Source organism: Sinohyriopsis cumingii, chromosome 1 (genome assembly GCF_028554795.1).
Source record: "Sinohyriopsis cumingii isolate HCF-2022 chromosome 1, ASM2855479v2, whole genome shotgun sequence".
In the NCBI taxonomy this organism is placed as follows: domain Eukaryota; kingdom Metazoa; phylum Mollusca; class Bivalvia; order Unionida; family Unionidae; genus Sinohyriopsis; species Sinohyriopsis cumingii.
The window spans coordinates 25,137,713-25,156,448 of NC_142961.1; the positions used below are offsets into that span (position 1 = coordinate 25,137,713).

Below are 18,736 nucleotides of genomic sequence, written 5' to 3' on the forward strand. Positions count from 1 at the left end.
TTAATATGCATGGTCTCTTGCCGATAATTAAAGCTATCCAAGACCTTTAAAAGTTTAGAGGGAGCTTTCATTTTTGGTATGCAGTCACATTTTTCAAATGAATTCAAATATAACTCATGGGAGGATGGGGACGATTAAGGTCATGGATAACTCATGGAAGGGTTGGGAGGATTTAGGTCATGGTTAACTCTTGTGAGGGTGTGTGATTTGGATTTTTAATGTAGCTTTAACATTGTTTCAGTCATATCGCTACGATGTCTGCAGTGTAACAGTTTCTAGTGATGTCTAGCACTGGGACATCATGCCACAGACATGTAGTATGATGTCCCACCCACATTATCTTGACACCAGGCCGACCAGTCCTAACACTAGCATCTTAATGCTGAGCACCTAGCAAGGTAGTTGTTAGTACCATTTTTATATCATGGGAGGGTGGGGAGGATTCAGGTCATGGATAACTCATGGGAGGGTGGGGTAACTCATGGGATGGCGAGGAGGATTCAGGTCATGGATAACTCATGGGATGGTGGGGAGGATTTAGGTCATGGCTAATTCATGGGAGGGTGGGGTAACTCATAAGATGGCGATGAGGATTCAGGTCATGGATAACTTATGGGATGGTGGGGAGGATTTAGGTCATGGGTTTCATTACTTTTGGTGATGAAATTTGGAAGTGTTCAGGAAAAAATCATATTTGGGGTAATTTTTTTAATTAAAGGACTTGCAGAGTTTTTTTTAACTCCACATAATGATATAAAACAAAACCTCCAGCCAATGTCATTCTTAGGACACAAACTACACTTCCAGAGCAGGTCAGCTAAAACTAAGGATTCAAACAGCTTCTCTGTTTATTTTTTCCACCAGTCTTTGAGATGCAGTTATGAGCTGTCAGAGATGGGAATCTCCTCTGTGTACAGTTCTAGTGGCATGCATGGGAATAATACAGATATTTGTTTCCTATATGCTGACTTATTGTGTTGCATACAATGGTAAGGACTAGAGTGTGAAGGGATCAAAGGGTACATATCTTTATTCTCCTGAGAGATGTAAGATTTAAAGAATAATGGATAAGTAAAATATGAAGGACCAACTTCACCAGGACTTAATATATTAGTTGTGTTTGACCAGTTTTTGGAAAAAATCAGACTTTGAGATCATGTAAGATTTTGACCAAGTGATGATGATCAGATGAGGAATACAGCATCCCGCATAGTAACATGCTCAGCCAATCAGATGCAAGACCACCTCATTAATATGCATAATCTCACTCATTGTTTAACTTGTCCAAAACATTGATGATATAAACCTATATCCCAACTTTGATCAAAATCAAACCAAAAGCATATCCTCTAGGATGATAAAAATAAAAGTTGACAGACATACATGGCCATATCAAAAGATGACTTGTAGCCTTATGCCCAGCTTGGGGTCTATATAACTAATATGTACCAATTTTTGGTCTATATAACTAATCAGTGGATACCAGTTTTGGGTCTATAGAGATATCTAATGGATACCAGTGGACTAGTATCCGTGGACATACTGGATGCCAGACTGGGACTAGTTTGATTTAAGCCCAGCTAAACATTATAAGAAGTCTTTAGTGAAAACATGTTGATATGACCATGGGAGTAGTGATAAAAATATTTTCAAGATGGCTGCCATATTGGACATATTTTGTATCTTTTTAATTTAGGACCATTTTGACATCATGAGAAGTCTTTAGTGAAAACCTCATGTTGATAGAACCATTCAAGGAGTAGTGATAAAAAGATTTTCAAGATGGATACCATGGGGCCATATTGGACAGATTTGTACCGTTTTAATTTAAGACCATATAAGAGGTCTTTAAGTGAAAACCACATGTTGAAGTGACCATCCGTTCATCATGAGTAGCAAATAACAGTATGAATAGTAATAACGAGATTCTCAAGATGGCAATTGTAGTGACCATATTGGATGTCACACAGGCAGCAGTCACTTAAGTCACCAATTAAACAAGAAGTCATTTAGATAAAATCCCATGTTGATATGATCATCCATTCTGGAGTAGTCATTTTCAAGACTGCTACTGTAGTGGCCATATTGGATACTGCACTTTTCTCATTTAAGGAGCAACTAAATCATGAGGTGAATGTGTGTGTAGAGTTTAATGGTGAATCTGCAAGTAGTTATTAGGAGCAGCATTAACAAACTTGTGCTAATGGATGAATGGACAAGCAACAGGCATCCCATAGGCTCTATGGCCTATAACCAATAGAACTAAAAATACACAAGTCACTTAAAATGGAATACAAGTTTAATAATGTCTGTGCTGAAATTTCAAAAAAAAAAAAATGGATATGGCAAATTACATGGATGGAATAAGCAAGTAACAGATTTCATAACACCAGTTTTACTATGGAATTATACCATATGCATATAGTAGACATTTACTTAGGAATAAAACAATACACAAATATGGGAATGATGCAAAGTACTGATGTTTGGGAAACAAATGACAACTAATTATAAAAGGATTAACTACTTGTTTATACTCAATTTCATCAAATTATGTAATACACGTTTTTGCAATCTTTGACCAGAATATTTACTGTGTTGAAGCTGCATGAAGATGCAGATTATCTGGGATTTTACAAACAAATTATTATCATCACAGGCCCATGTATAAATGTTGGGAGTGGCAAATATAAGATCCTGAACATAATTGTTTCTATTGAAGGTGGTGACAAAATATTGTTTAATGCCCCTCATAAGAAAGAATGTTGAATATTCTTTAGATACATGAGAAAACAGATCTTAGCTCCATCTCCCTTTTTAATTAACAGAAAAAAAACGTTATAAAATTTATTGTTCAGTGCTTTGTTGTTTTTCCTTTGTCTACATTTGATCTTTTTTCCAGGCTGTCTTTCTCATCTAAGCTAATTATCAGAATATAGCTATTCAGTATCATTTCAAAGTTCCATCTGTCTTTCCAAAATGCATACATATATTACCTTCAATGGATATTTTCTTTAAACACTTTCACTATATATCTGATACTTAGGTGATCACACATTTTGTTAAAAAAATCATCATGGTCCTTCATAAACACCTGTCTATTTCTGTGAGCCACTGTGCACATTTCTACTGGAATAATCAATTCCATTTCCCTTAATACTGCAATGTGGGACAATATTTTTCTATTTACTGGAGATTTTCATTCTAAATACAATCTACTGGTTGGTATTCCTTATCTCTTCCACATGAACTTTCTATCCCTAAATGCAATCTCCTGGTTGTTATTCCTTATCTCTTCCACATGAACTTTCTATTCCTAAATGCAATCTACTGGTTGGTATTCCTTATTTCTTCCAGAACTTTCTATGCATTTTCCAAATCAAGGCCTCAAGATTCATTAGTTTCCAATTTTTTGTGCCCTACTCATATTCAATATTTGTGCTTTTGTAAAACTCCCCGATTCTTTAAACACTGCACAGCCCTCCATTTATCAATCTGTCCTCAGATTTTCAATACAAGAGTCCCTCAATTGGACTGGAATTCTACTTGGTGAAAGAATTTCCAAGAATTCAAGATAAGACCATTTCTACCTTTTAATTGTAGAATGTTGGAACTATCTCTGATATTATTCTGAAATAACATTCTCAAATTAGCAGCTGTAGTGCATATATTAGATGTCAAGTTGGCACCATACTCATTTAAGTCCAAGCATTATTAGAAGTGTTTTTGGTGAAAACCCTATGCCATGATGATCATAAGATGTCTCTAGATGAAAACCCCATATTGATATACCCATCCATTTTGGGAAGAGCAGAGTAAATGATCTTTGCAGAATATGACCTTCCATTCAGGATTTTAAGATGGCTGCCATGGTGGCCATATTAGATATTAGATAGGCATCATTTTCATTTAAGTTCATCAAAGAAGTCTTTTACTGAAAACCTCATGTTGATATGACCATCCATTCATGAAGACATGCGATAACAAGAGTATCAAGATGGCCACTGTGGGACAACAATATTGTATTTCATTATCATTTCAGACCAAATAGACATCGTAAGAAATCTTCTGGTGAAAATCCCATGTCAGTATGACTTTCTGTTCCAGTTGAGTTGCGACAAGATTTTAAGGTTGGCTCCCATGGCAGCCATATTGGATACAAGATCAGCAATATTTTTATTTAGGATCAACTCGACAAAATGGGAAGTCTTAGTGACAGTCCTTTGATGATATGACCATCCCTGTTGTGAGAGTATCTTTAAAAATATTTTCAAGATATTGCCAAATTGGAGGTGAGCTCAGTACTAGTTTCATTCAGGACTGACTAGATATGATTGTAAGTCCTAGAACTGTGAAAACCTTATGTTGATTTGATCATCCATTCAAAAGGAAAAGGAAAAGCAATAACAAGATTTCAAGAACCAGCTAGACATCATAAGAAGTCTTTTACTGAAAACCCCATGTTGATATGACCCCACATGTATAAAAGGTAGCAATAAAATGATTATGAAGATGGATAACAACATTTTCAGGATGGCTGCAGTAGTGATCAAAATTATACTCAGATTAGCACCATTTTCATTAAGGACCATAACATCATCAGAAGTCTTCTAGTGAAAGCCAAATCTGATATGACCTTTCATTCAAAGAGTAGCAATAACAATATTTTCAAGAGTGCTGCTTTCTCTGCCATATTGGACATCAGACTGGCACCATTTTCATTTAAGACCAACTAGACATCACAAGAAATCCTTTAGTGAAAACTCCATGCTGATGTGACCATCCTTTCAGGAGTAGTAATTAAAAGTTTTTAAAGATGGCTGCCATAGTAGCCATAATGGATGTTTGAGCAGCAGTGTTTTCATTTAATACCAACTAGACGAAGGGATAAATATGTGTCAAGTTTCATAGCAATCCTCCAAGTTGCTTAGGAGAAGTAGTGATAACAAATTTGTTCTAACGGATACAATGGACAACAGATCATCCCATAAGCTCCTCTGGTTCCATTTTTTGCTTCAAAAATTTTGAAAAAGTTTAATATAGATTAAACTTCCAGACAATAACAATCAATAAATCCTCAACAAATAATGTAAACATGTCTGTGGATAAAATTAATACTAACCACACTAGAGGTAGAGGATTTAAATGTGAACTATCACAGAAATGACAATGATTTCAAGATAACTTACAAGTAACACACCTTTAATATTTCATATGGCATTTTTCATGCAGAAACATGCATCTTGTTGACATTTATTTTAAACGTGAAGTGCATCAACAATGGTCGAGAGAAGGAACTCACAGATGGAAAAACAAATTAAGTCTGAAAAACAGTATGTAATTACACGTGAAATATGCAACAAGTGAAAACTAGCAAACACTACAGTCAAACATTATTGCAAAATAAGGTACAAGCTCTAAGACTACTGAGAACAAAGATGAATATGTGTATGACATTGTTTTCATTGCCCTAAATAGAGTATTATTACATTAACAAAGACCCTGATGTCCAAACCTTAGAAACACTTAAAATCTGGTACATTTAATTTCAACTGGTAAACCTGTTTGGAAAATTTGATGACTTTTACACCAAAATATGCCATGCAAAACCAAACAGAAGCTAATAAAATAAATGTTGAGACAAACAGATGATACTCATTCACAAGTTTCACCATTTACATTCTGTAGTTGCAGACAATGAAATGTAAAATAATTCTAACTCACAGAAACTCTGGTGCTGGAATTTATGAATCTGGCTTAAACTAGATATATGTTAAATGTACTTCCAAATGAAACTAATTTTTTATATATATATATAAATATCATGTAAAAAAAATATATTTTGCAGTAAAACAAAAAATTATATTTCCAGCCCATAAAGTCTGTAATACTTTAAAATTTGGCTCTCTGTCACAATTGTTTTTATAGGGTGGATGTATGTAATAAAAACTTATGTAGTCTAGACTCCTTAATTCATCTTATTTCCATCCTGCTGTAAATCATCCTAAGCAGAAAAGATTCCAGTAGTCATAGAATTTTACCCTGCATATACATTTAGTCCAAGCCCTGCACATCCATTAACCCAAGCCCTGCACATCCATTAGTCCAAGCCTTGCATAGCCATTAGCCCAAGCCCAATGTTTTCATAACTTCTGAAAATGAAGCTCAATTTAAAACTGACATCAGATGGCATCCATGGACTTAAAATTTAACATGTTAGTAGAGGTTCCAAAGTTAGAAAATTTCCCCTCAAAATATTGTAATTCTAAATTTAATGAGGAAAGTATTTAAGTTAGAGAATGTTTACAATTTCCAGACTGGAGGCTTCCAAACTCAAGCTATGTATTTAAAAAGTTGAGCAACAGGAGCCAATTTTCACAGCAACAATAAATGTCTAATTAATATGGTACAGTATATATTTTATATATTCACTCATAGCGAGGGCAACCCTGTACAATAAAGCATCACTGTTGAGCAAGTGAATTTAATAATTAGTCCAATTTTTCCACAGAAAAAGAAAAGAGTAAAAAGTTACAAATGAAGACTATTTCCCGGGATCATATTTTACAGGCTAGTAGGTCAACATTGGAAGTGATGACATATTTCTCTCTCTTTTTGTACACATCTGTATCTCATATCCTAAACCAAAGAACAGTTCTTGTTCATAATTTCATAACTGAGAGAATATTTATTCCATTAAAACAAGCACAACTCTGTGCAAGAAAGAATCAGTTCAAGAGCAATCTAATATCTAGCGAAAAGAAATCTGAAACAGGATTCAAAGTAAATATGCAATATACTGAAGTAATCACACTTTTTATTGTGAATTTATAATTCCCAATTATAAAATTATATTCTACTACTGCAACTGACATGCTGGTAACAGAAAAATTTAGAATGATGTCACACTGTTGCCACAAATGTGATTGTAGAATTAATCTTATGTACTGGTGACTGAGAGAAGATACAGAATAATGACACTGTGACTGTGAAAAAAAATGTGAAAGTGAAGAAGAAATAGGATAATGTCACACTGTTCCCAGCAATGCAATTGTAGAATGGGTCTGACATACTGATGATGAGAGAGAAACTACTGGATAATTCACACTGTTCCCAGCAATGTGATTGTAGAATGGATCTGACATACTGGTGATAGAAAGCAGATGTAGTGTAATGTCAGAGTTCCCAACAAATGAGATCTGTTGTTGCTGTTGATTGAGGTTAATGCCATTTTTCAGCACATGTTAAGCTATATATGATGGCCAATATAATGATGGAGGAAGAACCTTGGAAAACCCATATGAGAACCACAGACCTACAGGGAACTACTGGCAAGCTTTCTCACATAGCCATATTGGCAGAGCTCTGAGACTCAAAACAAAATGGACACTTTATAAAACATGAGGCCCATTTGGTTTACATAACTTATAAGTCAACTCTTTCACTCAAAAGACCTAAACAATATTGTAAGAACACAACCATCTGTAAAACACCTCCCAAACAAAACATAACATACATCTGACCTACTTTTCTATAATCTGATGAAATTCTTTCCAAAGATAAAGACATAATGTGCACAATCATACTCATCCAATCTTGACATTAACCTACATGTATTGCTAAATATCATTAAAGGTGGACAAGCAACACAGTCTTGAGATCTAAAGAGATAAAAAACTTAGCCAATCATATGCAAGCTCACATCTCATTAACATGCATGGATCTTGCTCATTACTGAACTTGTGTAAGATCTTGATATAAACCTATCAGCCAAGTCTTATCAAATCAGATGAAAAATGTGACTTGAACAAGCCCAGCCAAATATTGCAAAATTACTTCATTAATACACATAGATCTCACTCATCTAAAATTTTGGTGATATAAGCCCCCATTTCAAGTTTGATCAAAATCAGACCAATAATATTGCTTCCAGAGTGGAGTAAGCTCAGCCAATCAAATGCAAGATCACCTCATTAATATGCATGTAACACACTCATAACTGAATCCTCTGAGATCGTGATGATACAAACCCAGATTATGTCTTCTGACTCTGATCATACTTGGCTCAGAAATCTGGCCTTCTGAGTGGTAAGAACCAAACTGTTAATGGACACAGGGTCATACGATAAGCTCATGTTGCCTTATGGCCAGATAAACTTAAACAATTTTTGTTAGTTTTCCTTCACCCAAAATTATTTATAAAGCAGATATATTACAGACGAAGAAAATTACCCATAAATATAATAGATACAGTAAAGCCAAGAATGCTGATGCTAATAATACCCTATATAAATAAAAATATCACAACCACAAGAGGTTAAAGACTATTCACAGGTATTAATTAGATAATAAAACTGAAAACTAGTCAATTGTGACCCAGTTCAGAGACAAAAAAATGTGTACTATATATATAAATTACTAACCTGCAATGACAAAGTACTTGACTCTGTACATCAGGATTTGAAAGGCAAAACCAAAAACTTTAATTCTGTGTTCAATGTAAATGTAAAGTGACCCCTGTACCAGATAGAATTTTGCTAGAAAATGAAAAGCATTGCATCATAATTTCTTCAAATAAGAACTATTAGTTCTATATCAGAATCAATTAAATTCACCTGTTGTACACAAATTTAAAAAATGCCAACATTACTTGAGTATTCCCAAAATTTATTTAAAGTTTAACCATGCAAGTATCACCTCTCCCTCAATAACTCGCGCACAATGGGGTCCACAAACAGACCGTACTATAAGCGAGGCGCGAGTTACCGAGAGACCTCCAAAAATTGAAAAAAAAATTGCTTTAACATCAAGAAAACCGGAGGGAAGGGGAAGATCGGCGTTAGGGAACTGGGCTGTTTAATGACTGAATCCTCATTTTACAATCACATCAATAATAATTTTTAAAAATGCGCTTTTTCTAATGATGTTGTTTGTTATCCAGTTTAAATAACATTTTTTTCCAAATTATCCAACATATGAAAGATCGTTCCTGCTGGTTTGAACAACCATCATGTGTACACGAAAAATCTGTGTATTACATCACTGCTTTTTGTTTTCTTGATGAGTCTGGTTCCTGTACTGGTGTTTAATAGTATCTTGCCAAATCGGTAGACCATAATTTGGGAACTAGACTAACTTGATACACTACCAAACAAGATTCTTTTTTTTCTCAAAAAACATGCGACATTTATTTCATGACACGTCTACGTCGAAACTCAATTTTTTATTGTTCAATTAGTACAGTGTTAATGTCATGATTTCATTGGAAGTAATAATGAAATTTCTTATCCAGAGGTGTAGCTATGATATTTTGTGCCCGGGGACGAACTATAAAATTGGCGCCTCAGCCCCCTCCCCGTTTAATCACATTTTTGAATATTATCCTTGTTTACTTATTATAATGTAATGTTGTAAGCCTCATTTTGGCGCCCCTGTACCTTGGCGCCCGGGGACATATGTACTCCCCCTGCCCCCCCCAGCTACGCCTCTGTTCTTATCATCCCTGAGGATATCTCTAAATGCCAGTTCAAGAATTCTCTGAACCTCGCTTGCCCACAATGGTCCCTATCTGTGAAATCATGTTCGATATTTTACGAAGTATTCCTTTCGCTTGGCTGCCTTGTTATCTTTGATCACAGTTAAGAAAGAATTGGCTAATTTAAGTTAGTTTTTGTTACATACATAATAACGTTTATTAGTGTTCAGTTGATCAAATGAAGTGAGTTCACCCGACATACGACTGAGGCTGCTAGAGACCAGCTTTTAATTCAGTGCAAGAATACAACAAATACTTCTGCAATTCAGTTATCTAAACACGGTTGGCACTTAATTAGGTTCTCAGAGAAATGCTCGCGGACATAGCTGTTACAGTAGATTGACACATTTTACGTTTAATTACAAGAGGACACATTGCATTTATGACAATTACACTTAAAAGGAACTAAAAGAAGGAACTAGAACACAAATTTCAATTGACAAAAAAATTATTTAATTTGTATTTATTTATTAAAGTACTGCCTCCACTCGGCATAAGTGACATTTTCATTGATCAAAATTTTTTTACATATCGTTAATTGCAGTGTACTAGGAATGTCGTTTGGAAAGAAAATGTAAACAATTGTATGAGCTATTTTTAAATTTGATATTTCATTGTGTTAATTAAAATTTCCAGGTCCTATCTACCGTTTTCATCAATAAAACGAGCAATACACCAAAGTTTCTGTTACCACTTTTGATTGCGATTTTCTTCAAGTTCAACAAACAGGGATATATTTTTGGGGTATTTTTGGGTTTAAAAAATGGGATCCACACCTGACACTGTGTTAAAAGCGGGTTCACGAGTTATCAGGGCGCAAGTTATCGAGGGAGTGGTGTATGCTGAAAACACAAAAATTCATCTGCCTTCAAGTGCATGAATTTGTCAAAAAAAGACCATTTTGTTAATCAGGGTCTCTCCTCAAATTTTTATTTTCCCCAAAGTATTATACATTGAATGAGATGAAAATACTTTTTTCCTTTAAACTGTGGAATAATCTCAAAGACTAATTTTCTTGTTTAAAGAATAACATTAGAAATACATTTCCCCACTACAAACATTTAAAGTAATTAAAAACAGAAATGTAAAATACATGGACAGACAAGATACTAAAGAACTGTTAAGAACTAATCCAGCCAAGAGATTAACTCATGAAAGATGTTTTTAATGAATGCATGTAATTACACTAAGTTCAGGTTCTTTTTAAAATTTAGAAAAACTGCTGCAATGGATTTCTCCAGTTTGGACTGATACACTGTACATAATTCATCCATTTTATTCTAAAAGTTACCATAAATTTATTCTATTACCAGAATTTTCATCTCTACATCCTGAATAGCTTGTGACCATTTATTGACATCATCACTGAATTTATTTTCCGGAATCCTCCTTTAAAATAAAAATATGTACAATATGCTTTGAAACTTTCACATTTGTAACCAACCATTATATATAATTTTTTATTTTGTTCTCCATGGGATAAGATTAAGCTGGCTTTACTTGCATGGGATTGCTGCTAATTTTGAGTCAATCCAAAGGACATAAGGGAATATTTTCACTGGATATAATTCTGTGGTGGGTGGAACTTGTCAGTTAATTATAAAGTGCATAACAAACAAGCTCTGAAGAATCGGAACAAAACCACCAGTTTGTTACAAAAACAACAGTATCTAATAACCTATATAAATTATTTTATGAATCAAATACAAATATACATTAATGATACTGTGCAATAACATTTATTTTAATCTTCAACTTTTTCAAGTGGACTGAATACAAACTACATATACAGAAAAGCTATTAAATAACAATGATCAATGAAAATGGAATGATAAATTTAAGTATGAGGTAATAAGTACAGAGATATGAGTAACAGATACCCTTTGAATATTTGCCACTCACGCACTATCATTCAAGAAGACATCTCAACTGTAAAGCTGCTGATTTTGTTAGTTACATTAAATACACTCCACTCCTAACTGCATAGGTGGTCAATATGCAAGAACTACACACAACAGCCTAAGCATGATGAAGTTTGTCAAGATGAAGATTTAGTACCAAGAAGTTCAAACTAGGAAGAAAACAGCTGACACTTCAAAATCTGGATTTCTGACATCTTAACAGTATGGTGTAAAATGTGTCTTACTCTATCAAGATTGGCAAGAAAATCAAAGCAAACAACAACAACAACAACAACAAAAATAATTCAGCAAAAGAAAGAGTAGACACTTAATTTGTTGTTACTACTTCTAAACTCCTACCCTGCATTGTAACTCTGAAAACTTCCATACAACTGCCCATAAAAGATGGTTTATTATGAATTCTTAATTGATATTAAAAATAGTGCATGTAACCATATTGCTATAAATATTATACCAAATATGATTCTCTTACCTTATTCTTAAAACTTTATAAAAAAAATGTTACGTTAAGATTTGTTAACTTACCTAAAGTTGGCAGATGAATATGCAAGAAAGTCCATCATACCTGGGAACTGAAATAATGCCGTTAAACATCTTGATAGAAATTACTCCATTTGAAAGAGTTATAGGAGTCATTGTAGCTGTACAAAATTGATGAGATGCCTAAGTACTTGTATGGCAATGACAGTCAAGTCAAAAAAGATTGGCCAAAGGGACATATCTCAAAAAAGTTTAAACATGGTGTATATAACAGCAAAATATTAATACCAAAAGACCAAGAACAAAACATGTCACAAATCCATATACTACTGCACTGCAGTAACATTTGAAATATTCAAGACAAAAATGGTACATGTATCAAAATAATAATAAATTCTGCTCATTACTTGAAACTAGATAATTAATACTGAATTATGACTGATATTTTCCCTCTACTTTTTCAAAGCAATGACCACCTTTTTTTCAAACAGAAATCTTTCTGAACTGAACAAAATCTTAAGAATTTAGCAACACATTCCTTTATTTAATATTTCCTTTAAATGAACAAACAATCTTCAAGATTCTGATTTTAATCCAATTAATGCCTTTTGAAAACAACAATGCTGAGTCACTATAAATTCCAACTATTTTAGTACAGTTTATAGTCAATGCATTGTCCATCAAACTGACCTTTGACAAGTAATATTATGCCATCACTCAGGCAACATCTAGTGGCTCTACCACTGGTTGGAACTGACCTTTGACAAGTAATATTATGCCATCACTCGGGCAACATATGGTGGCTCTACCACTGGTTGGAACTGACCTTTGACAAGTAATATTATACCATCACTCAGGCAACTGGTGGCTCTACCACTGGTTGGAACTGACCTTTGACAAGTAATATTATGCCATCACTCAGGCAACATCTGGTGGCCCTACCACTGGTTAGAACTGATTTTGACAAGTAATATTATGCCATCATTTAGGGAACATCTGGTAGCTCTACCACTGGTTGGAACTGACCTTTGACAAGTAATATTATGCCATAATTCATGCTACAACTGATGGCCCTAACCACTGGTTCGAACTGACCTTTGACAAGTAATATTATGCCATCACTCAGGCAAATGGTGGCTCTACCATGGGCTGGAACTGACCTTTGACAAGTAATATAATGATATCACTCAGGCAAAATTTGGTGGCTCTACCACCAGTTGAAGCTGACCTCTGACAAGTAATATTAAGCCATTACTCAGGTAACAATAGCAGCTCTGCCACTGGCAGTAGCTCTAACTGACAAGATAAGGTGGTGTTAAGTAAGTCTGATTGACAGGATCCCGCAGTACCAAAGATAAAAAAAAAACAATGGTATAATATTACTCTAGAAGCTTAAAATGGGCATTTATTATATGCTCATTTTTTTCTCCATTAACTTTACATTATCAGAATCGTTCAGATTTTACGATATTGCACTCGTGTGCACTTCATATTGAACTCACATGAATAAAGGAATTACTTTCTATTTGTAAACAAGCAATGGATGCAGATGTCAGCACTTTTAATTTTTTTTATTTATCTCTGGATGAAGTAAACCAACTGTCGAGCCATTTGAAAGTAGAAATGCTAAAGTTGACAATGTGAATGAATTCACAGACTCACAAAAGAAACTTTTAATGAAGCAGGCGACTGAACGTGATATCAGAAATGTGCAGCAATGGCTGTATGATAACAACTACTTTGTAAACAAATCATGTACACTCACATAGTAAGCGCTTTATGTCTTTGGTTGATTAAATTTGTTTCTGAATGAGCTAAAGCAGATGTTTCGTGAATTGCCACATACCAGCTGCTTTGCCACATTCTGCGTTAACTATTTTAATACAATGTTTCTGAATTAGGCTGTGTTTATAAAATTGCTGGGTCCCTACAAATAACATGCAAGTGACAAGGCATAAACTGTCTTCTTTAGCTGGTGATAAGAATGGCAAAAAATATACTTAGCTTTACATCTGGAATTTCCTCAAAATGTACTTTCTTAGTTCTGCAAATCTGAATTACATGAGCCATGTCATGGGTTCTCAAGCTTGATTACACATTTCAAAATTGTATTGTAATTTCGACTATATTCCAAGTGCAATTACATCCTCCTTACTGCACTCAAAATGAAATAAACATTATATTCCATAGCATCTTTTTGATAATTGGAATTGAAAGACTTCATACTTTTCCCACATTATGATTACAATGATTACAAACATTGAATGACACAACAGAAACACACTTGCAGATGTGGGCATGCTTCTGAAATCTGATGTACATCATGTAAAATTGGCACAGATAAATCCAGTCCATAATCATGAGATTTCGAAGAATCAACAAAAATACAAAAATCTATTCATTCCAGATCAAATGGAAAACTTATTGTAATGCTCATTCATTCACAATATGACCCCAAATTTCAATTTTAAGTAGACCAAAACACCATTTTCTTTTGAAAGTTATGTCTAGTGCGCAACTAGGTTCAAATTTATCTGGGCGGAGTTATGTGCGAATTAATAAAGTTGTTGTTGTGTAATGATGAATCTGCGCTTGTGTATTTAAAATGGAATACGGAATACATTGAGTTACTTTGTTTCTTGTAGTGTATTTTTCTGCATATAATTAAGCCTTAGGTAAAATAAGAAAATGAGCATATAATAAAAAGGTTACTGTATTTGTATGGGAAAATATGAACTCCTTTTGTCAGATGGATAAATTCACTCCCAAGGTCGTGCAGTATTTCCATCCAAAAAACTCATTCATATTTTCCCATACGAATGCAGTAACGTATAAGTACTATACTGCCATTGAAATATATTTAAAAAATGTCTAAAGTGGGTTTTTATAATTAAAAAAGTACAGAATTGTTGCATATGTTTCATACATTAGCATATCACATACATACATGTATGTTTCTATATTTTACATACATGTATGTTTCTACATTTTACACGTATATTTCTACATTTTACTGTATGATAATGTGATAATATGGACAAATTTCACAGCAAGACACTGGCTAAAAGAAAAACTACATATAAACTTCAGGCATGATTTTTAAACAATAAAACAAAAATAAGCAAGTAAAATTGCACAGCATTTGCACACATACTTTAGGAACATATCAGCCATATGCACCAAACATATGATATAATTGGTCTTGCTGAGATATACACACAAAATACCACTTACATGTTCTTTGTTCCGAGCTAGTGGAAAGAACAAACTGGATGTGGTGCTTTGATACATCAAGGCCACCTGGCTGGCATATTCATTATCCCACACCAAAATGAAGTTTTTCTCCCAAACTCAAAATAAGACATGAATGCTGTAATGTATTTATTGCATACCCTTTTCTGCTTTCTAAAAGCATGGATCAAATGATGGTGCACTGAAACTCGGAGCTGATATTAATTTCAGTCTACAAATACAATGGCACTAACATTTGAAGAGTGCTAACATGGCACTTTATATCATGAATAATCTGAAGTGATGCCATTTTCTGCAGAAATACAATTCAAGTTTAGATAAAACTGCTGGACTGTTCGTTCTTTTTTAATGTTCCTTGATATTTGTTAACCATTTTCGAAAAAGCAATAATCCAAGACAATACCCCAACATTCTAACTTATGGACAAGTTGCAAAGACTCACAAATATTGGCTTTAATGGTGACAAACATCATTCTGAAATAATGCAATTAAACTGACTTGCTATGTTAGACTTAAGTACCATCACATATGTATCCAACTGGAGTTAGAAGATGTAATTCTGACCAAATTCATAATTGCTGTCATCAAATGTGAAACTTGTACCAATATATGGATCAGGGTATGCTTTTGTTTGCAGCTAATGGCTACCAATATATAGGTCAGGGTATGTTTTTGTTTGCAGCTAATGGCTACCAATATATAGGTCAGGGTATGTTTTTGTTTGCAGCTAATGACTACCAATATATAGGTCAGGGTATGTTTTTGTTTGCAGCTAATGGCTACCAATATATGGGTCAGGGTATGTTTTTTGTTTGCTGTCAATGGCTATCAATATATGGATTGGGGTATGTTTTTTGTTTGCAGTCAATGGCTATCAATATATGGGTTGGGGTATGTTTTTGTTTGCAGCCAATGGCTACCAATATATGGGTCAGGGTATGTTTTTTGTTTGCAGCCAAAGGCTACCAATATATGGGTCAGGGTATATTTTTGTTTGCAGCCAATGGCTACCAATTTATGGATCAGGGTATGTTTTTGCTTGCAGCCATTGGCTACCAAGTAATTACACAATATTGTAATCAGTCATGACAAATCAATTTATTGGCACTAAAACAATATCAAAGAAAGCCAGAGTACTAAATATTCAATACAAAATCTCTTGATAAAATCGATGTTTCCTTGAACACTGGTTCTACTATTAAAACATATGGGAACATTTTATTAACAAGAACATGGATTTTGAGAAAAGCCAAATTCCTGTTCTCAAGCTGCCTCATGAAAACTGGCTGCTTGTATTACGACATATAACCATGGCTACACTACATATAAGTACATCCAATATTCATTTAAAGTATTTCAGACCTGTCACCATAAAAAACTTTTCAATGAAAATCTCCGAGTCCAGCACTGCAATGTGAGCAGCCCTGCCTATGATTGTATTGGCTGTGCTTGGAAGGGCATGAAAAACATCATATCGTATAAGTTTGCACTGCGGGTTGTTGACAATGGGAGTTAGAATATTGGCAACCATTTCTGCATACAATGAACCTGAAAGAAAAAAAAATCATGCATACTGAGAATAAAATTAGGAAAGCTGTAAAGATGCAAGCCATTCCAATGACATAGTCTTGTCAAACTTATGGTACCAGTATAATGAACAGGATGATGTGAACTATGACATCATAATTTAATTCTGAAAACAAAGAATTGGATAAAAGACTATTCCATTCAAATTCATAAATAAAAGAAATACTTATTATGCTTACATAAGGATATCTATCTTGGGATGGCTCACAAGTGATTAAAAATTGTATGCATTTTTTCCTTAATAATTGTGGAAAATCTTTCTAAACAAGAACAAAGTCTTGCATATACCTTTTCTTGAGAACTAGCAGCATTCTGCCCATGCTGAAATTTTCAACCAACAAAAAGGTCATGTTATATTTCTAGGCCTGAAACTATAGTAAGCCTGAGATGAGCTAATACTTTACACAACAATTTTTTTCTTATGGTAATGTTTGCAACTAAAATAGTATAGGTTTTAAAAGGTTTAACAATGGCAATCAGTTGCCATCTGGCAGTGTCATTCTTTTCTGACTGGTTCCATACATATACGTGGGACCTGCAACAAGTTTTACATTTCACGAAGTGAATGAGAATTAAAAAACTTGTCTGTAACATAGCAGAAACGGCATTTGAAATATCAATGTAAACCATCTAGAGTTTGTCAAATGCTGAAGCTGCAATAAATTTTGCATCTTCATATTTTACTGCAAAATAGAAAATGATAACCTATCTGACTGACGTATTGTTTATTACTCCAACATTTACCATGTGAATTACTGCACACAAATGCAAGTAAGCACTAATCTCAGAAATACATGACTCAATTATCCCCAACAAAAACCAAAAAGAGAGAAGATTACAACAGCAAATTAAATGACTGATAGCTTTACTTTTCAGCCATGAAAACAACCAAAAAAGTCTTTACCTCATTGCTTGAACTGGCTGTGAACTTGACCTCAGAGCACAGCATTTATTCTGACACACAACAAGTGGCCTATTAATGAAGTTCCATCATAATGTATTGTATGCTTACAGAAGTTATCAACAGGCTTGGTAGTCACAAAACTCCTCAACCCAAAGTTTGTCTTGTATGCTTATAGAAGTTATCAACAGGCTTGGTAGTCACAAAACTCCTCAACCCAAAGTTTGTCTTGTATGCTTATAGAAGTTATCAACAGGCTTGGTAGTCACAAAACTCCTCAACCCAAAGTTTGTCTTGTATGCTTATAGAAGTTATCAACAGGCTTGGTAGTCACAAAACTCCTCAACCCAAAGTTTGTCTTGTATGCTTATAGAAGTTATCAACAGGCTTGGTAGTCACAAAACTCCTCAACCCAAAGTTTGTCTTGTATGCTTATAGAAGTTATCAACAGGCTTGGTAGTCACAAAACTCCTCAACCCAATGTTTGTCTTGTATGCTTATAGAAGTTATCAACAGGCTTGGTAGTCACAAAACTCCTCAACCCAAAGTTTGTCTTGTATGCTTATAGAAGTTATCAACAGGCTTGGTAGTCACAAAACTCCTCAACCCAAAGTTTGTCTTGTATGCTTATAGAAGTTATTAACAGGCCTGGTAGTCACAAAACTCCTCAATGCAAAGTTTGTCTTCTATGCTTATAGAAGTTATCAACAGCCCTGGTAGTCACAAAACTCCTCAACCCAAAGTTTGTCTTGTATACTTATAGAAGTTACAAACAGGCCAAGAACTCACAAAACTCCTCAAAGTTCAAAACTAAACTCAATTTTGATGCCAATTAAAAAAAAAATCAGAAACTAATTTCTCTAAAGAATTTCATTAAGTACTCAAATTAAATTCCTGTCTCAAGCAATAAAATTTGGTTTCATCAAGCTTATCCATGAAGAGTTTGTGATCCTCGTGTGCTTGAATACGAAATGTATCCATGCAAATATTATTTGAATGTACATGTTATCAGGTAGGATTTGAATATTTGTTGATCTTAACAAAGAGAACAAATTATCC

The 18,736-nt window shown here is 34.2% G+C and overlaps 1 protein-coding gene across 1 annotated transcript in view; it reads right to left on the minus strand.

The window, feature by feature from the left end:
- Window positions 1-2,281: 2,281 nt before the first annotated feature.
- LOC149806566 (protein FAM135A-like) overlaps window positions 2,282-18,736 on the minus strand; it is a 119,399-nt gene continuing 102,944 nt past the window's right edge. The window contains exon 20 of the mRNA XM_089954706.1: window positions 2,282-16,737. Within this exon, the coding sequence (XP_089810832.1) occupies window positions 16,532-16,737 (206 nt within the window). The 3' untranslated portion in view covers window positions 2,282-16,531. The remainder of the gene's footprint in view (window positions 16,738-18,736) is intronic.